Source organism: Oreochromis aureus, linkage group 4 (assembly GCF_013358895.1).
Source record: "Oreochromis aureus strain Israel breed Guangdong linkage group 4, ZZ_aureus, whole genome shotgun sequence".
Classification (NCBI taxonomy): Eukaryota; Metazoa; Chordata; class Actinopteri; order Cichliformes; family Cichlidae; genus Oreochromis; species Oreochromis aureus.
In genome coordinates, this window is record NC_052945.1 from 245,248 (window position 1) to 271,365 (window position 26,118).

At 45.0% G+C, this 26,118-nt stretch overlaps 2 protein-coding genes across 7 annotated transcripts in view; both read left to right on the plus strand.

The window, feature by feature from the left end:
- itga2b (integrin, alpha 2b) overlaps positions 1–12,556 on the plus strand; it is a 38,218-nt gene extending 25,662 nt beyond the window's left edge. For 3 of the 6 annotated variants that reach the window (XM_039611177.1, XM_039611175.1, XM_039611179.1), the window contains 15 exons: positions 1,202–1,257; positions 1,348–1,499; positions 1,618–1,731; positions 1,832–1,899; positions 3,056–3,191; positions 3,268–3,360; positions 4,006–4,085; positions 4,164–4,244; positions 4,322–4,427; positions 4,521–4,676; positions 8,005–8,091; positions 8,197–8,316; positions 8,401–8,499; positions 8,582–8,698; positions 8,839–10,110. In XM_039611177.1, the coding sequence (XP_039467111.1) occupies positions 1,202–1,257; positions 1,348–1,499; positions 1,618–1,731; positions 1,832–1,899; positions 3,056–3,191; positions 3,268–3,360; positions 4,006–4,085; positions 4,164–4,244; positions 4,322–4,427; positions 4,521–4,676; positions 8,005–8,091; positions 8,197–8,316; positions 8,401–8,499; positions 8,582–8,698; positions 8,839–9,024 (1,651 nt within the window). In that variant the 3' untranslated portion in view covers positions 9,025–10,110. Of the gene's footprint in view, positions 1–1,201; positions 1,258–1,347; positions 1,500–1,617; positions 1,732–1,831; positions 1,900–3,055; positions 3,192–3,267; positions 3,361–4,005; positions 4,086–4,163; positions 4,245–4,321; positions 4,428–4,520; positions 4,677–8,004; positions 8,092–8,196; positions 8,317–8,400; positions 8,500–8,581; positions 8,699–8,838; positions 10,111–12,340 lie in introns of those variants that run through there. The other 3 variants (XM_039611176.1, XM_039611178.1, XR_005612821.1) reach the window with 3 other exon arrangements.
- Positions 12,557–13,301: 745 nt separating this feature from the next.
- Positions 13,302–20,172, plus strand: syngr1a (synaptogyrin 1a). The gene is made up of 4 exons (XM_039611180.1): positions 13,302–14,334; positions 19,057–19,294; positions 19,389–19,534; positions 19,777–20,172. The coding sequence occupies exons 1-4, from the start codon at positions 14,233–14,235 to the stop codon at positions 19,864–19,866; spliced, it is 576 nt and encodes a 191-aa protein (XP_039467114.1). The 5' UTR covers positions 13,302–14,232; the 3' UTR covers positions 19,867–20,172.
- Positions 20,173–26,118: the final 5,946 nt, after the last annotated feature.

Sequence of the window (26,118 nt, forward strand, 5' to 3'; positions counted from 1 at the left end):
CCGATTTACATACCCAGCACAGCTGATACTCACCAGAATAATTTACTAAAATTATATGGACTCATGTTATTAAGTCCAGTTCAGTCTGTTAATGTTGATAACAGTTTCAAACGAACGTTAATAGGTGTGTTGCTAAGCCTAATAACTTAAATAACAAACTTGAAATTTACCCGTCCCATTTTCCCCTTTATTGTTTTTCCTCTGTGCTGTAAATCTTCTGTCTAAGAAGAAATCTGAGGCTGCTGTTCTGAGAATGAGCTACCAAAGCTTTTTCTGAATAGATCAATAAAGATCCATTTATGGAAAGCTGTGATGAAGGCAGTTTTGTCTTTAATTATATTCAACAATATAACATATTTGACCACTTTTAAGTGATTTTTCTAACTTTAATACACTACAGTTAAGGTTATATACCTAATTTCTAGTAAGTGGCCCAGCCCCTCCTATATTTTTATGTATGTGGCCCTCAGTGAAAAAAGTTTGAACACCCCTGATCTAGTGGAACCAAATTCCTTGCATGTGTTTGCGCATATACATGGCCAATAAACGTGATTCTGATTAAAAAATATGAATTGAGTGGTTTCAGTGAGGTTCCATCGGTTCATCAGCAGCTTGAGATGGCTCCGCAGGGTTAGGGTTGTTCTTTGGCTGCTGCATATGATGGAGTGGTTTGAATGAGCCCACGGACTCCACACTTTTGTTAAAGTCTTCTGATTTCAGGAGCTGCACAGCTGTGTTAGATTATTGGGGCGATCGTGGCTTAAGAGTTGCCGGTTCGAGCCCCGGTCGGACAGTCTCGGTCGTTGTGTCCTTGGGCAAGATACTTCACCCGTTGCCTACTGGTGGTGGTCAGAGGGCCCGGTGGCACCAGTGTCCGGCAGCCTCGCCTCTGTCAGTGCGCCCCAGGGCAGCTGTGGCTACAATGTAGCTGCCATCACCAGTGTGTGAATGGGTGGATGACTGAAAGTAATGTAAAGCACTTTGGGGTCCTTAGGGACTAAGTAAAGCGCTATACAAATACAGGCCATTTACTATTTACCACTATTGAGAGGGTCCAGCTATCTTTGGGAGTTTGAGGCATCAGGATAACGTGTTGATGAAAAGTTCAATGTCATCTGCATATTGGCAAATATCCCAGAAAATGTAAAGAAATATAAACTTCACACCAAAGTTTCATTCCAACTGTTCTGTGTCTCTTCAGTTTCGTCATTCAGATGTGTGTCCACCTATCAGGTCACAGAATTCCAGAGGAAACAGGTAAAATCCTCAGGTAAATGTGTCCTTGGACATGTAAGACTTTACTACTGGTGACCTCATTTTTCTCTCTCTGCTAATTGGCTAACACAGCTCTGGAGGTGGAACTAAAGCTGGATAGGATGAAGCAACCAATGGCCCGACGGACCCTGCTGCTCTTGGCCAATCAGCCACAAGAGACGATGGAGATAACAATTAAAAGGAAAGTGGGTGTGGCCTGTGTGAATCGCACAGCATACCTGAGAGTAAGTAACAGAACAAAAAAACTGAAGGGAGAACACAGGGACACACCTGTTCATGTGTGTGTGTGCGTGTGTGTGCATGTGTGTGTGTGCGTGCATGTGTGTGCGTGTGTGTGCACAGTCTGAAGAAGAAGTTCGGGATAAGTTGAGTCCAATCTTCATCACTGCTCACATCAGCCTCCTCAACACCACCCAGCGCGCTCTCTTACATGGACAGACACACACTGCAACACAGGTAAGTTTAACACACACACACAGCCATGCACACATAGAGTAAACTTTTTACTTGCAATGTGTGTGTGTGTTTGTGTGTGTGCGCATGTGTGTGTGTGTAGACCAGGATCATCCTGGACTGCGGGGCCGATCACGTCTGTGTTCCTGAGCTGAAGCTGAGCGCTGAACCGTGAGTCAAACTGTCTTTACGTGAAGAGAATTGTCAGTGTGCTTTTCTCATTGGCTGATCCGTACTCACTGTGAGTGTCCACACATGGACGCCCACAGGTGTGGGTCCAGCAGGTGGCCACATCCATAAAGCTAAAAGGTGAAGCTCATGGAGCAGGTGGACACGTCTGTCTTCTATCAGAGCATCTTTGTGGAGCTGTTGTTGTTCCCGCATGGACAGATGTTTAACACCAGATGTTTAACAACAAGTTAACTGATACCCTCGGTCCTCTTGCTTCTCATCTTTCTCACAGTGTAAGGAATCTTGGAGTGTTTTTAGATGGCTCCTTTAAATTAGAGAAGCAAGTGTCCACAGTTGTGAGAACAAGTTTTTATCAGTTACGTAAAATTGCCAAATCTAAGCTTTATCTTCCTCCGAGAGACCTAGAAACACTTATTCATGCCTTCATCACCTCTAGACTAGACTACTGCAATTCTCTCTATTTGGGTCACAAACACTCATCTCTCCATCGCTTACAGTTAATCCAAAATGCCGCTGCACGTCTTTTAACAGGTGTTAGAATGTATGAACACATCACTCCAGTTTTAGCAAATTTACGCTGGCTCCCTGTAAAATATCGTATTGATTTTAAGATTCTTTTACTTACTTTTAAAGTTTTAAATACTATAACGCCCTGTTATTTAAACAAACTCCTCAACATGTATCACCCCAAAAGAGCACTGAGATCATCTAGCCAGATGCTCTCAGCACAACCAAGGTCTCGACTGAAGCATAGAGGAGATCGGACCTTCACAGTAGAAGCACCCAGACTCTGCAATAATCTGCCAGAGGAGATTCGTACTTCAGAGTCTATTCAGTCTTTTAAATCACATCTTAAACTCACTTTTTTACTTTGGCTTTTAATTCGAGTTCAGTATGAGTACCATCAGGTCTGTTTTATGTTTTTATTGTTAATTCACTGTCTTCTTATTTATCTATATTTGTTTCTCTATTTTTTTCTCGTTCTTAACTGATTGTGAAGCACTTTGGTCAACTCTGTTGTTTTTAAATGTGCTATACAAATACATTTTGAATTGAATTGAATTGAACACCTGTTCCAAATTTTTTTACTGACCTGAGGCTTGTGCGTGTGTGTGTGTGTGTGTGTGTGTGTCAGTGCATCGGACACTGTGTTTGTTGGTGGCGATCAGTCAGTGTTGCTGTTGGTGTCGGCCATGAACAGCGGTGAGGGAGCATACGAGACCGAGCTCGTGGTCCAAATCCCTGAACACACACACTTCCAGAGCAGTCAGGTAACATGCACGCACACACACACACACACACACACTGACTGCCAGCTGTGTGTTACGTTGATGTCTGTGTGAACAGGGCGTAAATGGGCTGGTGTGTATGCAGAGGAAGGAGAACCAGACTGTGGTTGTTACCTGCGACCTCGGGAACCCCATGAGGCAAGGACACAAGGTGAGCGCGTCCCCAATCCACCACGGTTGCATGACCAATTATTACATTTATTTACCCATAATCCTCGGTTGTGTTACTTTGGGTGCATAGACAGCACAGCTGCCGTGTCATCGCTGTGTTAGTGACGTTTTTAGAAACTCTTTCTCATCAAACAGATTCTGCAGAGCTGGGAGGATGTGTGACTACTTTATCTTTACAGATGTGTATCTCCCGTATTTATACAGAATACTCTGCATATATGCATTTATTACTCGACAGCTTAAGTGGAGATATTATCTGAATTTCAGGAGCGGGACCACACCTCACTCACGCCCCTTCCAGAACCTGCTGTTCTCAGTTTCTTTTCTTCCATATCCTTCTCCCAGTGCCCTTCGAGGCCTTCCCCAAACCGCAGCACCAGTTCACCCTCCCCCATCATCGCTCATCGTAACTGACCATGTGGTCCCAGTGAGTGAAATATCAGTTGAGGAATCAGATGATAGATGCATGTCTGATCATGAAACCTGCACATACACACTCGTGCATTTCTGCTGTGGACTCTGTGGTGCAGTGGGTCCAAATGTCTGCTGGCGTGAGCAGAACGGGTCCTCTTTGCTTTTGCTGACCTGATTGTGAAATGATGCAGAGCTGTGTGTGTGTGTGTAGCTGCAGACTGGTCTCCTGTTCAGTGTCGGTTACCTGGAGGAGGTGGAGAGTCACATCACCTTTAACCTCAGAATACGCAGGTACGCACAGTTTCTGTTGGTTCACTGTAGGCACGTTTGGTCATTATGTCACCATCCGCCCGTTCGTCTATGTCCCAGTAAGAACTCTGTGAACTCGAGCAGTAACGAGGTGACAGTGGAGGTTCAGGTGGAGGCCGAGGCGACGCTGCAGATTAGAGGGTAAAAAAAATCAACATGTTGTTCCTTTGTTCAACGTCTGAGTTGATTCACATCATGACCACGTCGCCATCTTTCAGAGGCTCTTCCCCTCAAGACATTGTCCTGCCCCTCCCTGATTGGCAGCCTGCAGTGCACCCTGGGAGTTTAGAGGAAGTGGGTCCACTGGTGGAACATGTCTATGAGGTGAGCCCGAGTCTCTCTGACAGTCCCACCTCACCTTTGTGTCAGGGCGTAAAACTGTGTCGTACTGATGACATGGATGGTGCTGTTGTGTAGGTGAGGAATCAGGGCCCAAGTGCGGTCAATGCTCGGCTGACGGTGGAATTCCCCTCCACCTGGCGACATCACTTCCTGCTCTATATCTTCTCCAACGCATCTGAAGAATCTTTGAGCTGCTGGACCCTGAACACATCACAAATTGACCCTTTCAAGGTCTGTAACCTGTCTCTGTCTCATATGTGACCGTTTACTTCTGAAATATATGAATGTTTGGACAGAGTGTAGTGTTCCTGCTGTGGTTATAGTGAGTGCGTTACAGGTGAATGTCAGTAGAATAATTCGTAGCCAGCTTAGAGCAGTGCTTTCATCACACATTAGTAAAATAATAATTCATCATCTTAGAATTTGTTTTTACAAAAGGTAGAAAAATCTGAAAAAGCCTAAAAATCCAAGCAATGGGAGGTGCTTGCTCACTGAGCCATCACCTGTACTTGTGACACTCTCACTCGCCCTTATTAAGATGGACAGACAGACGTGTGGAGTGGGGAGAGAAGGACCCAAGTGCAGGCACTGATTTCACTGCGAGGGAGCTTTATTTAGAGTGGGGGAGGTACAAACAGAAGCAGAACGTGACCTAAACTGGGAGACAATTACAGAAAGTATACAAAGGAACCCAAAACCTGAGAGGAGGAACATGGAGAAATGCAGACGGAGCACCAACAAACAGAGGAAGACACAGGGCCTAAATACACAAGCAGAGGACAGCTGGGACCAATCAGACATAACGAGACAAAAGAAGCAAAGCAGAATACACTGACATAAGACTAGGACTATCAAAGTAAAACATGAAGCACGAGACCTTCGCTAAGACGTAGACTCAGAGACATGACTGACAGGGGGGCAGAGGGACATTACACATGGAGACAAGAACAACTAAACATGGAAGGCAAAGGAACAAAACCCAATGACTGAGACTCACAAAGGACACACTAAGTCAAAGTGTCCAAACACAACACCGGGTTTTAATAGTAATTAAAATGGTAAATGGCCTGTATTTGTATAGCGCTTTACTAGACCCTAAGCACCCCAAAGCGCTTTACACAACCAGTCATCCACACATTCACACACTGGTGATGGCAAGCTACATTGTAGCCACAGCCACCCTGGGCCGCACTGACAGAGACGAGGCTGCCGGACACTGGTGCCACCGGGCCCTCTGACCACCACCAGTAGGCAACGGGTGAAGTGTCTTGCCCAAGGACACAACGACCGAGACTGTCCGAGCCAGGGCTCGAACCGGCAACTCTTAAGCCACGATCGCCCCAATAATCTAACACAGCTGTGCAGCTCCTGAAATCAGAAGACTTTAACAAAAGTGTGGAGTCCGTGGGCTTGTTCAAACCACTTACAAGAGGAACTGCCAACTCTTGAGCCAAGATCACCCAAGTACAGTCTGTAATATACAACAGATAAACAACACACTTAAATGAAGTTTCACAGGTGACGGCCTTATACTGCGAGACAGTGCAGCAATTTCCATATTTATACCAGTGCAAAGTCAGACTGACGCTGTGTGAGAGAGAACACTGTACACTCTAAATGTAAAAGAAGTAGCTGCATGAAGGTCTTATTGAAAATATGTTTGGGATCTTCTGCCTGACAGGTGAGTTCACCTGTGACAGAATGAAGAGTTATTAACCAGCTTTACAGAGAATGGTAGGCATGAAAGTATGTCTGAGGGGGGAGGAGGAGGAGCTCTGCTGCCTCAGAAATGTGAAGTGGAGCGGGTGTGATGGGTGTCCACGGTGGAGGACAGTTTGTTTAGTGACCTTTGACCCTCACTGCCTCAAACGGCTGCAGGTTCTGACCAACGATGCTTCCAGCCTTCTGGATTAGTTTGTTCCTCCTGCTGCATCTCTGCACTGATGCTGCCCCGCTACCACAGCTGGAGAGAAGACCTCCGACATGTTGCGGCACAGCTTCCTTAAAGTCTGCTCATCCCCTTCTTGTACACAGCATCACTGTTGCTCCTCCAATCCAGTCTGTCATTCAGGTGAACACCCAGGTGCTGATGTTGATGGGCCTAGTCATACTTGTGTTCCTCCGGATGTCAAACACCATCTCTTTTGTGTTGCTGGCAGTCAGGAGGTTATTTGTTCTGGACATCTTCACAAAGTTCCTCCTAAGCTCCCTCTAGTCCGACTGCTGCCCACCCTTCATACACCCACCCACTGCAGTGCGACTTCTGCAGGTGGCATGCTTCACTGTTCTGGGATGTACAAGGTAAACAGCAATGGAGAAAGGCCGGCCCCCTGTGGGCACCAGTATTACTGACCAGCACATCAGACAGGACAGATGGTCAGGGGACAGTAGAAGTGGTGTCAATGATGTCTGTCATCCTTGACACCACAGGATGTCTGTCACCTGTATCTTTCCTGTTTTATTGTGTCGGTCATCTGCCCGTGTGCTGTATGGTTACTTCTACTTCCTGTGTCGTTAGTCAGGCTTGGTTAAGCCATGTTGTCACCTGTTTCTATTCTTCATCATTATCTGGTTTATTTAAGCCCTCGGTTTCCCTCAGTTCTTTGTCTCGTCATCGGCGATTCTGTGTTTTCAGGTCAGTCGTTCAGTTTAGTTCAGCCTTTCATGTTCTGCTCATCCTGTCTTCATGATAAACACCGTGCACATATACTCCATAATCTTGCGAGTCCTGCATTTGGGTCGTCTTTCTCCAAATTCACACACTGAACGTGACATGGCGACGCACATTCTAAGTGGACGGACGGTGTTAAAGGCAGTATTACCCAGGTGAGAGTGAACACACTGCAGCAGGTAGATAACAGCATCATCCACCTGCACGAGATGCTGGAAGCAAACTGAAGATGGTCGAGAGGATATTTCATCTGCAAGAACGGTGTTAGGTTCACCTTTGTGACATGTGACATCAAGGCAACTTCTCTGAAGTCATTAAGGCCAGAAGGGGAGGCTTTCTTTGGTACCAGCACTAAGCATGATGTTGATGTCTTCAGCAGCGTCTGCATCTTTTCCTGCTGCAGGCTCAGGTTGAAGAGATGCCCGAGTTCATGCTGTATCCTTCTCAACTCGCCCTTGTTCGTCCAGGATGCGATTGCACCACATTGCATAAACAAACACTGCAGTCCCTCCACCTTTCTCGTAACTGCTAAGCTTGCCGTCTCTGTTGGCCTGAACAGTGAAGAAAACGTGTCCAAGTGCTGAGGTCGGGTGCAGCCTGATATGTCCTCTGGTTTCTAACCAGCGCACAGCTCGTCCATGTTTTTACCCAGAGACCTCATGTTTCCTGTTTATATTTCCTTCAATGCTGTTTTTGGTTTTCAGCATTAAGACCTTTCACTGGTCTTGTAAAAACTTTATTGAAACATGTCGCTGCATCAAATCCAAAATAAGAAAACTTTTCTCACACAACTTTAAAAATTCCCAGTTTTGATATTCAGTGTTGTATTTGGACTCTGTATTTTAAACAGTTTACTTCACGCCTCTCTCTCCCTCCGCCCGCCTGCAGCTGGCTGGAAACTCCTCGGGTGTGTCTGCAGTTTCTCCATCAGTCCAGCAGGAGGAGCCAAACTCACACAGACAGACTGTTCATGTGGTGAAGAAACTTTATTACTGATCTCACAACATCCATAACGATAACATCACCTCATCAGCTCAGCATCAATAATCAATCATCGATTGATTGTGTTTGTGTGTGTAGAACTGCAGCAGTGGCAAGGCAGGCTGCGTCAGGTTTGTGTGTGATGTCACAGACTTGGGGCGGGGCTTCAGTGCAGTTATACGAATCTCAGCCCGACTGTGGACAAATACACTTATAGAGGTAAAAGCGCACGCGCGCGCGCACACACACACACACACACACACACAGGTGAAGGTGGTGATGTTATTGCATTTCTCCTTACAGACTCATCAGAACTATGAGCTCGTTTCCTTTGCAACTTATGATGTCATCAACACATCATCAAAGGTCCAACCGCTACTGCTGGACAGTGGACACACACAGGTACTACACATACACACACACACACCAGTTCCGTAGTTGAGGTGCTAATTTGGTAACTGTGTGTGTGTGTGTGTGTGTGCAGACTCAGCTCAGAGTATTGTGGCGTCCTGATGAGAAAACTGTTCCCATTGGCTACATCATTCTGTCAGTCATCTGTGGGCTCCTCCTCCTCTGCATTCTCTGTTTCATCTTCTGGAAGGTATCAATCAATTAGTCAATCAATCATTCAATCAATACTCAGCCAGTCATGTACAGACCAGTCTAGCGTTTAACAGGGACACAGCTGGTCTGACTGAGAATTGCCTGTGTGTGAATTTCGGTGTGTCGGGTGTGTTTTAGAGCTCTGACCCTTGTATGGCTTTAATCTGTGTGCCGGGAGCTTCACGGGCGAGCAGCTCCTGCAGATGTGAGGTGAAGGTGTCTCAAGTTACACCTGTCCATACCATGTACCTGAGCAAGAACAAGTTCTGCAATAGCGGCTTGTCAGACGTGTCTCCTTATGGTTCCATGTGGCCAAATGGTTAAAGGTGACCCGAACAAGATCAGCACGTGAATGTGACCAAAAATACCTGAGATGAGGCGCTGTACAGTGAGACAGAGTGTGGTGGTCAGAGCGGACCGGGGACACGGACTGAGGTCTGAGGTCGGCTGGAGAACCCAAACATCATGGTAGCACCATGAGAGGGAGCCCAGGACAGGCTGGAGGCAGAACATTACAGCCTAACACCCCTCACATCAATGTCACCGTTACATAACACACGTCTCACCATGAAGAAAGAACGAGATCACAATAACAGCTGACGACAATGATCAGGAAGTAGATCAAATCACCTGCAACGAGCGGCGAGTTTATTAACACAAATAAACAAAAGTAGGAAAGTCTGATAGGCTGGCTGCAGCCATGTAACACAACCTGATTACAGACCCACAACAGGTCCTCTGAAGGCCCCCTGCTGAACTCCGACTGAACTGCAGCCAATCTTTGTAGTGTAGAGTTAACAGGAAGTGGAACAATTTAGAGCAGTGGTTCTCAAAGTGGGGGGTGCAGGGCCATTGGAGCGGGGGGGCGCGGTATGAATTTTTTTTCAAAAAAAGAAATTTTGGGCACTGCTAGCTTAGTTTTTGATGGGGCTCCCACACAAACACAAAGCACAGGATGAAGCATCGCCAAATATGTTTCCAAACCAACTTCCTTCCAAGCCAAAGACTAGAACATATTGATGAAGCATATCATGCCTTTGGCTTCACCTGCACAAGATGTGCCAAGGTAGGTCTCCCTGACAGAATTTGTTTCCCCTGTGTCGGGAGCACGCGCTGGGCTGGCTGTCCAAATCACGGACAAACAGTATCCCACACTCTTGATTTTTAGTTCACAAACACTTCTTATAACGACTAACTCCTGAAACTTTGGAGGTTTTAGCTTTTTATACAGTAGTTACAGTTACAAGTTACAGGAGGATAAAAATAATTGTCCTTTGTTAAAATAATCCCGTCCGACATAGCTGGACTGGCCATCGGGCATACCGGGCATTTGCCCGGTATGCCCGATGGTGATTTTTGGTTTTTATGGGCCGATGACTTATTTATTTATTTTTATTTTTTGTAACGGCATGAACAATGAGAGGTGGTGGATTGGCCAGATGCTGGCCGATGTGTAAAAATAACTCAGTTGTTTGGTGGTGGCTATGGCGGAGCTTCCACAGAGGCCAGCAGGTGGATGAGGGAAGGAGAGGCAAGAGGAGCAGAGACCCGAGGCGGTGAACTGAACTTCAGGTAAGAAGTTATGACCTGCAGTCTATCTGGGTCAGATATAAACCAAGTTTAGGTGGAGTTTATTTTCGTTGTGCTGACTTTTTACAGTCAGTTACAATAACTCGTACTGTGTACTAACTAGCATGACGGAGTTTCTATACAGCTGGGTGGGTGCTGTGATGTTACTGATAGTGAACTTTTTTATTCATTTTAAGCTTAGTTAGTAGTCGAGTTGCCAACCGTCCAGTAAAAATGAAATCGTCCCGCATTTAGAGAAAATGTTACGCGTTTCGTATTGAGGTGAAAAGGAACACAGTTTGTTCTGGACTTCAGCTACAATGAAAAAGACACAAAGCTGGAGTTATTCTGTGTTTGCTGCACAGCTGCCTCTTCTTCTCTCATTCTCTCCCCTCCCTCTCCTGTTTCTACTTCAATCATGAAATTGATCAATGATCAGCTGATCGGCTTTTCTCTCTTGTTTATTTATCGCCCACTTTGCTCAGACCCGCCGTGTTCCCCAGCAGGAAACAAGCATCGAAGGCGTTTGGAAAGGGAGGGGGGATGAATGTGTGCATATCAGTGTATATGTATGTGTGTGCGTGTCCAGAGTTCAGCTGAGACGGTGTCCTTCGCCCTGCCAGGCTAAGTAAACAGTCTTCCAGCCAACCCAGGTGGCCTTGCATAGAATGGGAAGAACAGTCTAAACACAGTCGTTATCAGGGTGTTGTTGTTCGGCTCCAGCCTTGAGACCACAGCTGGCGCCGAAGGGGTATCCGCATGAAGTGATGGTAGTTTTTACTTTAGTGCGAACAACTCATATGAATTTCAAAGCTGGTCTAACACACTGGTCTCTCAATCTCCCGTTGGAGAGCCGTGAGCTCCTCCATGATGTTATCAGACTTACGCTCCGTGATGTTGTCATTCTTGTGCTCAAAGAGCCGATTCTGAGAACTCACGACCGCAGTGAGATTCTCCAAGATGTGATCCAATTTGTGCTCAGAGGTGTTATTCTGAGTATTCACAGCAGCCGTAAGCTTCTCCAAGATCTTATCCATGCTGCACTCAATGAGCCCATTTTGAGAAACTCACGCCTCGTCCCATCGTTTCAATCCCAGCGGGCAGCCTTGTGGGGGTTTGAACAGCCGGTTCCGCTTCCTTAATTCTTCGATAAGCCAGGGCCAAGCCAGCTCCGATCAGCCAGAACCCTGTTACCATGATTCCGAATAGGTAGATATCTTTAGCACTCAGGCTCACCCGAGCCCAGACTTCTCGTTGAAAAAGGGGTGTCAATTGCATTCAGGGACCAGTTGATCAAATCCATAATTCTCTTTTAGGTTTTAGAGAACAGACCGTGAGAGAGTGTTCCAGGGAAAAGTAATACAAAAAACATGAGACAAGACAAGGACACAAGAGGCTAAGCAGGGAAGCTAAGGGGGGAGAGGAGGAGAGGAGAAAAGTGTGACCGTCTTCGCTGAGAGCCAAACGAGTGCAATCTGTAATTTATTGCAGTTACTTTTATTTGCTTAATTGTTTCCAAAAGGTTTGAGATGTGGAATAAACTGCAACGTTTGAAAAGAAAATGTGTGTGTGTGTGTTTGGAGGATGTGTTTGTGCGGGGAGGGGTCATAGCAAAAAAAGTTTGGGAACCACTGATTTACAGGATGTTTGTGATTAATTAGATTCACACTCCATTTGTCAGTTCTACAGTAATGTAATGCATTACTGAACTAAATTCAGTTTATACCTGTGCAGGCATCCTCAGTCACCGTGACGACCTCGGCTGGTTTTCATCTTTGTTTTATGTTCACATGTAAATACTGTCTGTGTGCATGTGTGTGTGCGTGTGTGTGTGTCTCTGCGCGTGTGCGTGTGTGTGTGTCCGCATTAGGATAAGTATTTGGGTTGGTGTGTGACTGTCGACTGTTTAATGAGTAGTTATGTGACAAATTCCAGGAAATTTTATGTTGTTACGAGACAGTACTTCAATGAATAATGTAACTAATTACTTTGTCTGACAAGTAATTAAGTAAGATGTGTGTGTGTGTGTGTGTGTGTGTGTGTGTGTGTGTGTGTGTGTGTGTGTGTGCAGCTTGGTTTCTTCAGGCGAACTCGTCTCCCCAAAGATGAAGACAATGATGAGGATGAGCAGCGTTTGTCTGAAGGTCACATGACTGAATAACACCCAGTGTCACATGATCACTGATGAAGGGGGAGGTGCTCTGATTATTGATCGACACCTTAATAAATGTCTGCACTGCAACATGTTTATCAATAAAGTTCACTTTCAGTAAAACTCAACAAGAAACAGCTCCATCTGTAAACAAACAAACAGGAAATAAGAGCGAGATGACACACGAAGTTCCCACTGATCCTATTAACACACACGCACACACACACACGCACTTGTTCTCCTTTGTTGTGAGGACACTCAGTCACAGTGAACTGAAACTTCACCCAGGCTTTCTTTGTGCCATCTGACCGAACCTAAAGCCTGATTCAGGGGTTAACAGGGGTCACCGTGGTGAGCATGCTCACATAAAAGGAGGCGACATCATCAGAGGAACAGCTGATACAGACCAAGGCAGAAAAAAGTTTAATCTTGTGACACTCAGAGCCACTCTGACGGCGTCCCCTATCAGAGCGCTCAGACTTTAAAGTGGAAGTTGCTGCAGTTTGTCACAGATCAGAGTGAATGAATGTGATTGGTTGAACAAATACTCAGGTGTGTGTTGCAGCAAATCAGAACCATGGTCTGCATCAGCACACAATCACATGGATGTTCAGTCTGAGCAGCTGGAGCTTCATTTCCTGCTTTCAGGAACAAGCTGCACATTAACGAATGAGAGGAAACTCGGAGTCTTTATTCTCTCAGCTTCAGACTCACTGCTGGTTCAGGGTCAAAGAGTAAAGATCACAACAATCATTAAATATAAACAACTGAATTCAAACAAACCTGCTCTGAGCTCAACGGGCGCAGTGTAGGTGTCCTGGGATGAGATATAGCGGAATCAAGCTGCTGTATAACTGGAATAAAGTATATTATTATTTATCAATGATGCTCATCAGGGAAACACAAAGACTTCAGACCCTCCTCCTCTCCCCACAGAGCTCTGAGGGATCTTCCAGTGATGGTGATGCTATTTTCTGGAGATGTGATTGGGGAGTAGGCGGTGATGCCATGCCTGCTGATCTGTTAAATTCACAGCATAAGTTCCGATGGAGATTTAGTCTGGTAAGATGCGAACCACCTTCGAAGCTCAGAAACGCAGAGTTCACCTTGAAGTTACCTGCATATGACTAAGTCCTGCTTCATAGTTCAGGCCACAGCTCTGATTGAACTGAGGAGACCAGCTGCTGCAGGTTGAAACCGGATGTTTTTGTGGCTTTTGGGTTCTGTGAAGCTCCAGATGTTTCAGTGGGTGATTCAGGTCAGGAATGGAGCTCAGTGAGGTTCCCTGAGACAGATGGCGCAGAGCAGATATTGCTCTTCAGCATTAATGAGGCCTTCACAGGGGTCACAGCTACCCCCACCCCTCATCCACACCATAAGGGACAATCAAGCTGATGGTCATTAGTATAGTTTTCCACCCTGAGTTCTGCCTCACAGGCAGCTCCTCCTATCAGGCAGAGTAACGCCTCCTTCACTATGTTTGGATGGTTGTGGCCTCTTCCTCTGATTGGTGCAGTGGATTGGGGGCGGTGCCCACCCTGTGAGTCAGTGCGTGGGGAGCTAAAGGCTGTTGTGCATTGAGGGAGGATGAGGAGGATTAGTGCAGATTACAGAGTAGTTTATAACAGCAGAGAAGAAGAAGAGAGAGGCACACCCAGACCAACTGAGCCCACTGGTCTGACTAGGCCTGTCCTGATGCAGTGAACTGGGACCAGTCTGTCTGATCGTCTGAGACTAACTGGACTTGGCTGTGTTCTGGAGGGTTGTGGTGGTGTGCAGTGGTCTGAGCTGGTCTGAGGAACAGGAAGTGGATGGACGGTTTCCAGGCATACGGGGCGGGGAAGGCCGGCGGAGCGTTCGACCCTGCGACCTTCATCAGGCAGCCGCAGACCGTCGTGAGGATCCTGTGCTGGGTGAGTCCTGTGATGTCATAATTATGTCATAGATGGGTCTCTAAACAAAGCAATCATTAGTGTTCTGGACAAACCTGAGAGGTCTCACAGTGACATCAAATGGGATCCAAGAAGCTGTGGTGTCATGTGACAGTTACTCTGAGGCTCACCTGTTTTATTTTACAGGGTTCAGGTGAGTTTGACGACGTGGGCAACACATTCTTTTAGAGTCTCATCTGCTGAATGCACAGTCTCACATCAGCTCTGGTGCCTGGCCTCCTCCCTGAATGCCTTCCTCTCAAAACATGCCCCGCATGTCCTCCAGCACATGTTTTAAGCTCCCTCCAGCAGGTGGATGAATGTCTGACAGGTTAGAGTAAATCCAGCAAGTTAGGCAGAAAAAATTCAAATGTCCCAAATCCCGAATTCTCCGAATTATGAATGAAGACTGGTGTTTGACAGAACCTCTCAGATCTGTGGTTCTGATCCAGTTCAGGTGAATCTGGGTCCACCTGGTCTGCTGATGTCCAACCTCCTGTGATGTGCCTCTGACCTGAGAGATGATGGAAGTAAAACTTCAGGAGATCAGCATCTTCACAAATATCTGCCTGTTCTGAAGTGTAATTGATCAGCCTGTGTGTTATGTGTGACTGAATGGTTCTGGTTCTGGTTCTGCTTGGTTCCCTCTCTGTTTGGGGTCAGCTGCTGTCACTTTATTGGCTGTTGGGTCCTGAGAGTCCTGTGTGATTCAGTCATGAGATTGGTGTTAACATTCCTGAGGCTCAACACAAGACTCCTCAAACAAAACCCCACTGTTTGACTCTGCACCCACTCTGATTGGACAGCTCAGGAGAGAGAAAGTGCCGCGATTGGATAGAAACATGCAGTCCTCCATGCCTCGATAGCGCAGGATGGAAGAGGTAATTGTGGAGCTGGGATGTGTATGCTGCAGGGTAACAGCTGCTTGCGGGTTAAAGGTCACATGGAGCTGTGTTAGGTCCAGCTGCACATGATTGGTTGTTTAAAAGCTGAAAACCTTCCTTTATTAACAGGCTTCTGTTGTGAAATATTTGCAGATCTAGAGACGCTATTCAAGGACCACAAATAAAACACTTTCCAAAACTGTGATCGTCTTTGTATAAATGTATTAAAGTGTGACAGGAGCGGTGTATCCACCCGAGCTGCGCTGTGTTGTTAGCATTTTTAATGACTGCAGTCCTTTCTTTGAGGAAATCATCAGACTTCATGTGATCATGCCCACTCTGCCTCCAGAATCCAGCCATGACACAAATACATCAAACCTTGATGCCAAAAACGTACCGTCCTGTCCCTGAGTTAACTTTCATTTTACAAGCGGTCAGGTCCCAGCTCAGGCGAGAAACAGGAACTGCTTCAGTTGGGCTTCAGAGCCGTTCATAGCACTGAAACTGTTAACAGCGATCTGCTACTCACATTACACTGATAATGGAGAGCTGATTCTGACTGATACCACGGATGATAGCGTTTCTCAGCTCGCCTCAAACACTGTCAAATCAAATCAAATCAAATCAGCTCGACAAACATCAGCAAACACAGAAACTGTGTGTGTGCAGTTTGTCTCACAGTGTGCTGCAGCTAAAGGTCCAGCTGCTTATTTGACAGTGAGAGAAAAGACAGAGAGCTGAGTTCACTCAGAGATGGAGAAAGATAAGAAAGAAGGACGGGAGAGGAAGCAGAGAGCTTAGAGTCAAAGGAAGGATGCTCATTTAAAGCTCACATGAAGTCCTCATGTTGTTAAATCTGTACGTGTCACATGATGTTTGTTCATAAAGCTGCTGCTAAACAAACTGAGGCAGACTGACTGTGTTATTTAAAGGCTGCAGGTTAGTGCAGGATGAACAGGTGAGTTTGCTGCCCTGTGATGAACAGTGTGACTGCTGCACAGTGGCTGTCTAACATAAACAGAGTAGTATCAGTGTAGAGGATGGACATCCGCTGTGTAACATCTGCTGACATCTGGATGAATCCATGTGTGTAATCCACAAAGAGCAGCAGGTCAGCTGATCACATTAGAAGTTCATGTGAGCTGTCACATCTTCCCCACACTGAGACACTCCACACATCTTAGTGTTCCTCCACCTGCTGACCCCAGACTCATGTTCCTGTTTAGGTGTGGAATTAAAGTCCCCCTCTGCCATGTGGTGACAGAACATTTATTTCTGCGTCCCTGCAGGTGTGCTGCAGAACAGATTCAAGCTGAGTACACTCATTACAATGAGAAGGTAGATTTGAATCATATTACTATTCTCCTGTACTCAGATTCTTTTATGATTATATTACTACAGCACCAGGTTCGGTTTCCTTTGTACAAACATGGTTAGTAGAATTGTCCTTCAGGGAGCTCCTTTTACTTTCTTACTGTGAGTACATTTCAGAGCTGGTACTTTTTCACTTTTACTTGAGTAAAAAGTTGCTTCAGTACTTCCAGTTTTACTGGAGTATTTTAACCCTGGTATCTGTATGTCTACCTAAGTACACAAAGTCTGTACTTTTGCCATCTCCGATAAAACACATGATCACTATTTACAAATGTAAGGCTCGATAAGGTTATCACAGAATTTTGTTTCTGTTGTTTATTATGAGACAAACACACACAGTCTCCCACTAACACTGAATCAGACCTCACAGCACCAAAACACAAACATAAGCGACCAGCAGGAGGCGCTGCAGGCCACCAGCAGCCAATCACCAGAGCAACCAATCACAGTCCAGATTCAAACCTGAAGCGCGGTTAGCTTGGTGCAGCAGCACGGGGTGCTGTGACTGCTTTAAAGCTAAAAACGGGCAGAAAAGTCTCTGAAAAGTTTAGTAACTGTGATCAGCCTTTTATCATGAAGCTGCTTTTATTGTGGTAGTGATTTTCAGCAGGAAGTGGAGGATTTAGATCATTGCTGACCATGTTGTTTCTGTTCATGTTCTGAAGTGTGACTGGCTGCTGACTCGGCCCCTGGTGTAGTTTCATCATCCTACTCTAAATATGAACTCATTTTCAAATAAAAGTGTCTCTGTTGAGTACCTGAATGCACCATAAGAACAAAAATCCATCAAATAAAAACTACCCAGCACATCTGAAGGGATTTATTCAGTCGTGGGTGGGGCCTCCATGGGTTTCTGTGGATTAGGATCCATGTAGTCCTGGTTGAACATGACGGTGTCAGCTCCCAGTTTGAACCTGTGGATGGCAAGCAGGCTCTGCAGCACCTGCAGACACACAACATGCATGTTAGGGGTTGTTAAAAGCACCCACAATAATCAGATAAAAAGTCTGAGAAATCAGACAGAAACTCTGTGTAAGGCCCAGGTGGACGGTAGATGGTAACAAGTAAGACTGGTTTCTGAGTTTTACAGCTGGGGTGGACAAGGCTAAGCATCAGGCTTTCAAATGAATTAAATGGTGCTGTGACTTCTTTAAGGTAAACTTTTACTTGAGTAAAAAAGTTGCTTCAGTACTTCAACTTTTACTGTAGTATTTTTAAACCCAGGTTCAGAATACTCACGCAGCTCCATTAGAAGTACAGCAGCTCCAGCAATGGAGGCAAATTCACACCAAGGAGTCCTGTTCTCAAAAACTGACATAGATAACTCTGTATGTGAAGCTGGATTTAAAAAAATAAGTGCTTAACATTTTTAAAACATGATTAGTCCCATCTTGTGTTACAGCACAATGTGACATCACCGGGTTGGTTGGTTGCTGCTAACAGACTTGCTTTAGTTTATGTTCCAGTTTAGTTCATGTGTTTTTCATGGCCTCACAAAACTCCTCCCACACCCAAGATTTTGCTTGGGAGAGACCCCGGGCCACAGGATCTTCAACTCCGTCTTCCGGTAAAGCTTCGGCAGCATTCCAAGGGAGACTGAGGACATTGAGTCCGAATGGACCATGTTCAGCAGTAAGATAAGATAAGATAAGAAGAACTTTATTTATCCCGAGAGAAATTCTTTTGTCATACATGTGCTCAATGCAGCAAGAGAGACAGAGGAACAGAGGAATAAGATATACAATATATACTTTATTAAAGTGCTCTGAGAGTTTACAGAGTAATGTGATCGGCTTGCGATTCAGACTCTTAAAACATCACAGGCTCTAATACAACAAGGGGAAACTTGTTGTGCAGCGGTCAACAAAAACTACGGCTACCCAGCCCTGCCGATGGCCTGTTAATGGTTCCTTGTCTGCGTTTGCTTTTTTATTTATATATGTAATTTCATGCACGTGGTTGTTGGGTGCAGTTTTGAGAGAGAAGACAAATATGCTCAATGTGCATTTAAAAAAAATTATTAAGCAGTTAAAGGTTCAAGATAAAAATGGTTGCTGTGTCTCTTTGGTCACTCAGGAGACCCAAAAGAAAGAAAGAGCCCCACACCCAACCAGTAAACAGTGTTACTGCGGGGCACAGAAACAGAACGTTAACATGATTGGTCAAAACTGTTGAGCGTGGCCTTAGGTCTGATATCGGCTCATGTTTCTTCTTTTGCACCTTTCTGGACATCTCCTTATGTGGAGATGACACTCTCATGCTCTCTACCATGCCCCAAAAGGTCAATTCTGTTCATGTGGATGTAGCGTTTTCAGAGGGAAAATGAACAAATTATGAGATATATAGCCTTAAATATAAAAGTACATTCTAACAAGATCAGTACACTTTGATCATTAAAAGCTGTGTTTAAACTTGCTCATGAATAAACTTTACTTCCTTACTCCAGCTCTTCTCCATCGTCATCCTCGGTTGCGTTGCTAACGAGGGCTATGTCAACAGGCCAGAGGAGGTGGAGCCGTATTGCATCTTCAACCGCAACCAGGATGCCTGCAACTATGGCATCACCATGGGAACACTGGGGTTCCTATGCAGCGCTGCTTTCCTGGCACTGGATGTTTACTTCCCCCAGATCAGCGGCGTGAAGGACAGGAAGAAGGCCGTCATGGCTGACATTGTGGTGTCAGGTGAGTGTCCCTCTCCTGTGCTTTGGAGTCGGTGGGATTAGGTATGTGTGTTTTATGCGTTTTGTTAAATGTGTTTCCTCCGTGCTGTGTGCAGCTCTATGGGCCTTCATCTGGTTTGTGGGCTTCTGTTTTCTGGCCAATCAGTGGCAGGTCTCTAAAAAAGAGGACAATCCTTTGAACGAAGGATTCGACGCAGCCAGAGCCACCATTGTTTTCTCCTTCTTCTCCATCTTCACTTGGGTAAGTGCGTGAAGGCTTCCACTGCTGCCACCTGCTGGTCAGACTACTGCACAAACACGTTTATTTAGAAATATTTAAACTCTTGCACATGTATAAGATATGTTGTGTACATGTAACAAACAACTCATATGATTCTGTTTCCTTCTGTCTCTGTTGTCATGTGTGTGTTGTGTCCCATGTCATGTGTTGTGACGTGCCTCATGTCATGTGATGTGTCATGTGATGTGACGTGTCGTATGTAGGGAGGTCTCACTCTGCTGTCTCTGGAGCGTCTGAAGAGAGTCTCCTTTGAGGAAGAATACAACAAACTGTTCAGCCCTCCTCTTGCCTGAAACTCAAACCTTACTTCACTTGTCTCTTTTAGCCAATCAGGGACGAGCCTTCATGTGCTTCCTGTTTCCTCCTCATAGCTCAGTCTGGACTCTGATCCTAAGTGCCTTACTGTTGCTGCGGTAACAGAGTGATTCATGAACTGTGTCGTGTGTTTTCTTTTTGCAGTGATGCTGTTGTGTGTGATGTGATATCACCATGTACTTTGGTGTATGAAGATGTAACAAAGTCACATTAAGATTAAACATAATAAAGTAGAAGCAAGGTCCATGGAGAGATAATGGACTGCTCCCTGCTGCTGGCTGTCACCTGATTGGGTTTATGTGCAACACTAAAGAACAAACTTACTGTACTGAGCAAAACTCTTGAGTCACCCCTCTTTTCTTTATGCTTTACAGGATAGCTAAGAATAGATGCAGTGATTTATTGAAACCTGTGCGAACATATGTGGAATACAGTAAATGAGTTTGAATGATTCTAACGAGCTTGAAAGTGAATAGTTGGTCTGAGAAGCTTCATCCTTCAGCTCCATTTGAACTCTCTAAGCAGCTCTCTCATCTCTACAAGGATCTTCAGGAATAGTTCTCCAGGCTTCCTGAAGGACATTCAAAGCTCCTCTTTGGATGTATCTGCCTTTTGTTCTCTGTCAGGATGATTCCACGGTGCTTTGGTATAGCTGAGGTCCAGAATCAGAGAATCAGAATATCTTTATTGTCCTTATAACACGCACAATTAAAAGAACAAGAATAGATAAAAAAAGGAAAAAGAATATAATCAGACAAAATATATATATACGTACATATATATTTGTGTGTGGGTGTGTGTGTGTGCTGTTCCTCCAAATTAGCACTAGGGGCCCCTGTTACCTTCATCCTCCACATATTATCGAGTTCTCAGCCTTGCCTTCTTCCTCTGCTTGTCCACCACTGCTATGTTCGGTATGTTAGCCATCGCTGGTTTGTCCATCTGTATCTGGATGTCCCATAGGATCTTAGCACAGATGTTACAGATGTTCCTGTACACTATGCCGGCCACTTGGTTATGGCGTGATGCCCCTGAGACAATCCAGCACATAACAGCTGGGTGCAAGATGCTAGCAGGCAGGGCATACATGGAACGCTATAACCAAGTGGCCGGCATAGTATACAGAATCATCTGTGCCGAGTATAACCTGGAAGTCCCGAGGTCAAAATGGGAGTGGCCCCCAAGGGTGGTGGAGAATGAACGAGCTAAGATCCTGTGGGACTTCCAGATACAGACGGACAAAATGGTGATGGCTAACCAACCGGACATAGTGGTGGTAGACAAGCAGATGAAGATGGCCGTAGTGATCGATGTAGCGGTCCCGAATGACCGCAACATCAGGAAGAAGGAACACGAGAAGCTGGAGAAGTACCAAGGGCTCAGAGAAGAACTGGAGGAGATGTGGAGGGTGAAGGTAACAGTGGAACATGCTTTATCCAAAGCACACTCTCTGTGCATTCACTCGCTAATTTACATTCACAGTATTCGCTCACTGCCTCTTTAGAGTTTCGCTTGCTTAGCTTAGCTTTAGCTGACTTGCTAGCAGCATGGCCTCTTCACCTGTCCCTCCGGCACTTTCCTGCTCATTCACACATAGCAAGCATGTCTGGCCCGGATCTGGTATCAAGCCGGCACTGCTGGCTGACTTCTGGCATGATAAGACGTATGTCAACCAGATGTGGGCCAGGTCTGGCAATGATGCCACAGTTTATGCAATGGCATGCCACATCTGGCCCGATTGTGGTTTGGTTTATGTGGCCCAGGCCCATAGAAAGCAGGTCTTCCCCGGATCCGGCATCAAGCTGGCACGTCTGACTAACTGGTGTCATGTCAGGGTGTATGTCAACGAGATGTGGGCCAGGTCTGCAATGATGGCACTATTTATGTTCCAATTTTCCTATTTTAGTTAGAAGACCCAAATGCCATGTTGCAATACTGTACAGCTATGGTAGCCAATGTTTCAAATGCAGGTTTGACAGGTTTGTGAGTGTACACTTTATCCAAAACCTAGTGAAGGTTTACTCATGTTTACCACTGGGTGGCTGTGGTTCAGGAGGTAGAGCGGGTCATCTACTGATCGGAAGGTTAGTGGAATGTGTATGAATGTAGTTAGGAAGTACTCAGTTTAGAGAAAGTGTGTGATTGGGTGAATGTGGCATGTTGTATAGAGCACTTTGAGAGATCCGGGAGAGTAGACAAGTGCTATATAAGAATCAGTCCATTCACTGTGTGAACAGAGTTTCGTCATGTTGCTTTTGCACTATTATGTTCCGGCACATGTTGTTATTACATGGCTTGAAACTCTGTAGTTTTCTCTGGTCCCCTCCCCAATCAGACCAGGAGTGACATGTTTAGCCGCATGTTCTCCTTAAATTGCTGGCTGTCTGAGTGGTGTCCCAGAAACGACGTGGGCTTCATAGATAATTGGCAAACCTTCTGGAGGAAACCTGGTCTTGTTAGGAGAGACGGCATCCATCCCACTTTGGATGGAGCAGCTCTCATTTCTAGAAATATGGACAAATTTATTAAACCCCCCAAAATATGACTATCCAGAGTTGGGACCAGGAAGCAGAGTTGCAGTCTTACACGCCTCTCTGCAGCTTCTCTCCTCCTGCTACCCCCCCAAAAACCCATCTCCATTGAGACTGTGTCAGCTCCCAAACAGACAAAAAACAAACTAAAAACCAGCAATAAACAACTTAAACATAAAAAATCCCAAAGAAAGAACAATACAGTATCCACATCTGAACCAAAGAGTAAAACAGTGAAATGTGGATTATTAAATATTAGGTCTCTCTCCTCCAAGTCTCTGTTAGTACATGACTTAATAATTGATCAACAAATCGATTTACTCTGCCTTACAGAAACCTGGTTGTAGCAGGATGATTATGTTAGTTTAAATGAATCAACACCCCCGAGTCATTCTAACTACCAGAAACCTCGAAGCACAGGCCGAGGGGGCGGTGTGGCAGCAATTTTTCACACCAGCCTATTAATCAACCAAAGACCAAGACAGACTTTTAATTCATTTGAAAGCCTGATGCTTAGCCTCGTCCACCCCAGCTGTAAAACTCAGAAACCAGTCTTACTTGTTACCATCTACCGTCCACCTGGGCCTTACACAGAGTTTCTGTCTGATTTCTCAGACTTTTTATCTGATTATTGTGGGTGCTTTTAACAACCCCTAACATGCATGTTGTGTGTCTGCAGGTGCTGCAGAGCCTGCTTGCCATCCACAGGTTCAAACTGGGAGCTGACACCGTCATGTTCAACCAGGACTACATGGATCCTAATCCACAGAAACCCATGGAGGCCCCACCCACGACTGAATAAATCCCTTCAGATGTGCTGGGTAGTTTTTATTTGATGGATTTTTGTTCTTATGGTGCATTCAGGTACTCAACAGAGACACTTTTATTTGAAAATGAGTTCATATTTAGAGTAGGATGATGAAACTACACCAGGGGCCGAGTCAGCAGCCAGTCACACTTCAGAACATGAACAGAAACAACATGGTCAGCAATGATCTAAATCCTCCACTTCCTGCTGAAAAATCACTACCACAATAAAAGCAGCTTCATGATAAAAGGCTGATCACAGTTACTAAACTTTTCAGAGACTTTTCTGCCCGTTTTTAGCTTTAAAGCAGTCACAGCACCCCGTGCTGCTGCACCAAGCTAACCACGCTTCAGGTTTGAATCTGGACTGTGATTGGTTGCTCTGGTGATTGGCTGCTGGTGGCCTGCAGCGCCTCCTGCTGGTCGCTTATGTTTGTGTTTTGGTGCTGTGAGGTCTGATTCAGTGTTAGTGGAAGACTGTGTGTGTTTGTCTCATAATAAACAACAGAAACAAAATTCTGTGATAACCTTATCGAGCCTTACATTTGTAAATAGTGATCATGTGTTTTATCGGAGATGGCAAAAGTACAGACTTTGTGTACTTAGGTAGACATACAGATACCAGGGTTAAAATACTCCAGTAAAACTGGAAGTACTGAAGCAACTTTTTACTCAAGTAAAAGTGAAAAAGTACCAGCTCTGAAATGTACTCACAGTAAGAAAGTAAAAGGAGCTCCCTGAAGGACAATTCTACTAACCATGTTTGTACAAAGGAAACCGAACCTGGTGCTGTAGTAATATAATCATAAAAGAATCTGAGTACAGGAGAATAGTAATATGATTCAAATCTACCTTCTCATTGTAATGAGTGTACTCAGCTTGAATCTGTTCTGCAGCACACCTGCAGGGACGCAGAAATAAATGTTCTGTCACCACATGGCAGAGGGGACTTTAATTCCACACCTAAACAGGAACATGAGTCTGGGGTCAGCAGGTGGAGGAACACTAAGATGTGTGGAGTGTCTCAGTGTGGGGAAGATGTGACAGCTCACATGAACTTCTAATGTGATCAGCTGACCTGCTGCTCTTTGTGGATTACACACATGGATTCATCCAGATGTCAGCAGATGTTACACAGCGGATGTCCATCCTCTACACTGATACTACTCTGTTTATGTTAGATAGCCACTGTGCAGCAGTCACACTGTTCATCACAGGGCAGCAAACTCACCTGTTCATCCTGCACTAACCTGCAGCCTTTAAATAACACAGTCAGTCTGCCTCAGTTTGTTTAGCAGCAGCTTTATGAACAAACATCATGTGACACGTACAGATTTAACAACAGGAGGACTTCCATGTGAGCTTTAAATGAGCATCCTTCCTTTGACTCTAAGCTCCTCTCCCGTCCTTCTTTCTTATCTTTCTCCATCTTTATCTTTTCCTACTTTAACCCCTATCCCCCCGAGTATAAAGTCTAGATGAACATCTATAACTGAGCAAAGAAAGTGATTAAACGTGTATATTTTTCATTTTCTGGACGTGCTGGCCCTGCGTGACCACACAGTGTAACTCTGCTGTCATTACTCTTAATTGTATTGTTTTACTTATTTATAGGTACCAAAACATTACATTGGTTCTTGTTGAGCTTTTAATGCTCCTGAGTATATTTTTAACTTGTCAGACTGCTCCAGGCTTTTGGTCTCAAAAATGAAAAACAGGCACATTTGACAAAATAAATTTCTCATTTATTATGAAAGCACAGTATTTTGTCCTATTTAGACTATCTAATAATAGTTTTGTTTTTGTGGAATAACTTGTTATATTTGCTCAGTTCAGAATGAAAACACCATTTCAGAATTTCATGTAAATATATTCTGTGTTTCATTTTTTCATAGTACTGCGAAACATAACTATGTACCATTCAAAAACTTCTGAAATTATTTTTTTTCATGGATGTGTGCTCAAATATGAGACTCTGAAGGAGTGCTGGACTGGGTTTTCATATAGTATTTAGCCAAAAATCGCACATTTTTAATTTATCTGTTCTAAGTTAAAGATCCTGTTTCAAGCTAATGACAAGAAAGAGCAGAGAAAATTTCAGGCTTTTAACTTTAATGGTTTTTGAGATAGTCATGTTCATGGCCTTAGATCTGAGGGAAGAAAACGGTCTGACAGGAGGTCAAAGGGTCGTTTTTCAAATAAACATAACCTGAAAACTTTTGATGATTCATGAAGTTAAAATTTCACAGCATTCTTATAACTGTTCAAACTTTGGACCACAACATTAAGACTGAAATCGAAGACGAGCTGAAGGTCCGTGCTGACCTGAGAGGGAGTGACCCACCTGCAGATAATGTGATTGTAATCTTATTACATGTCTTCAAATGACAGCAAAGTTGGTGTTTTGAGATCTTTTCTCACCTGTTTCCACCTGTCGGGTGCTGCCGGGCAGACAGAGGATGGACGCCTGACTGAGCTCTGTGACTCAGAGTCGGAGTCATCGCTGCGTCTGAGCTGACAGTGAGACAAACCCGGGTCAAACCCTCGTCACATCTCTGACACTGTTGTACCTTCCTTCGCTGCTCCTGGCTCTGCCTTCCTGTCCTCACCTGCTCTGACGTGACTTCGTTGAAAATTACACCTGCTGCTATTTTTAGCAGCACTGCTTCTAAAACACGCTGTGGCGTGTCTGGTGGGATCACAAGCACCGACCTGAGTCAGCGGCTATAATTACTACACCCCACACACATACATGTATCAGTAACACGCCTGCGTAAACACATGTGCGTGAATCCGAGCACTGTGGAAGTGATCAGTAATATGTCAGAGATACTGCTGTCAGCTGTGTGCAGTGATGCATGTGTCAGGTGGTGAGTGGGTGTCCTTCAGTAG

Coding starts and splice junctions, on each gene's coding strand:
- syngr1a (XM_039611180.1), top strand. CDS start 14,233: ATGGACGGTTTCCAGGCATACGGGGCGGGGAAGGCCGGCGGAGCGTTC. Junction 14,335..19,056: donor TCGTGAGGATCCTGTGCTGG/GTGAGTCCTGTG, acceptor TCCTTACTCCAG/CTCTTCTCCATCGTCATCCT. Junction 19,535..19,776: donor TCTTCTCCATCTTCACTTGG/GTAAGTGCGTGA, acceptor TGTCGTATGTAG/GGAGGTCTCACTCTGCTGTC.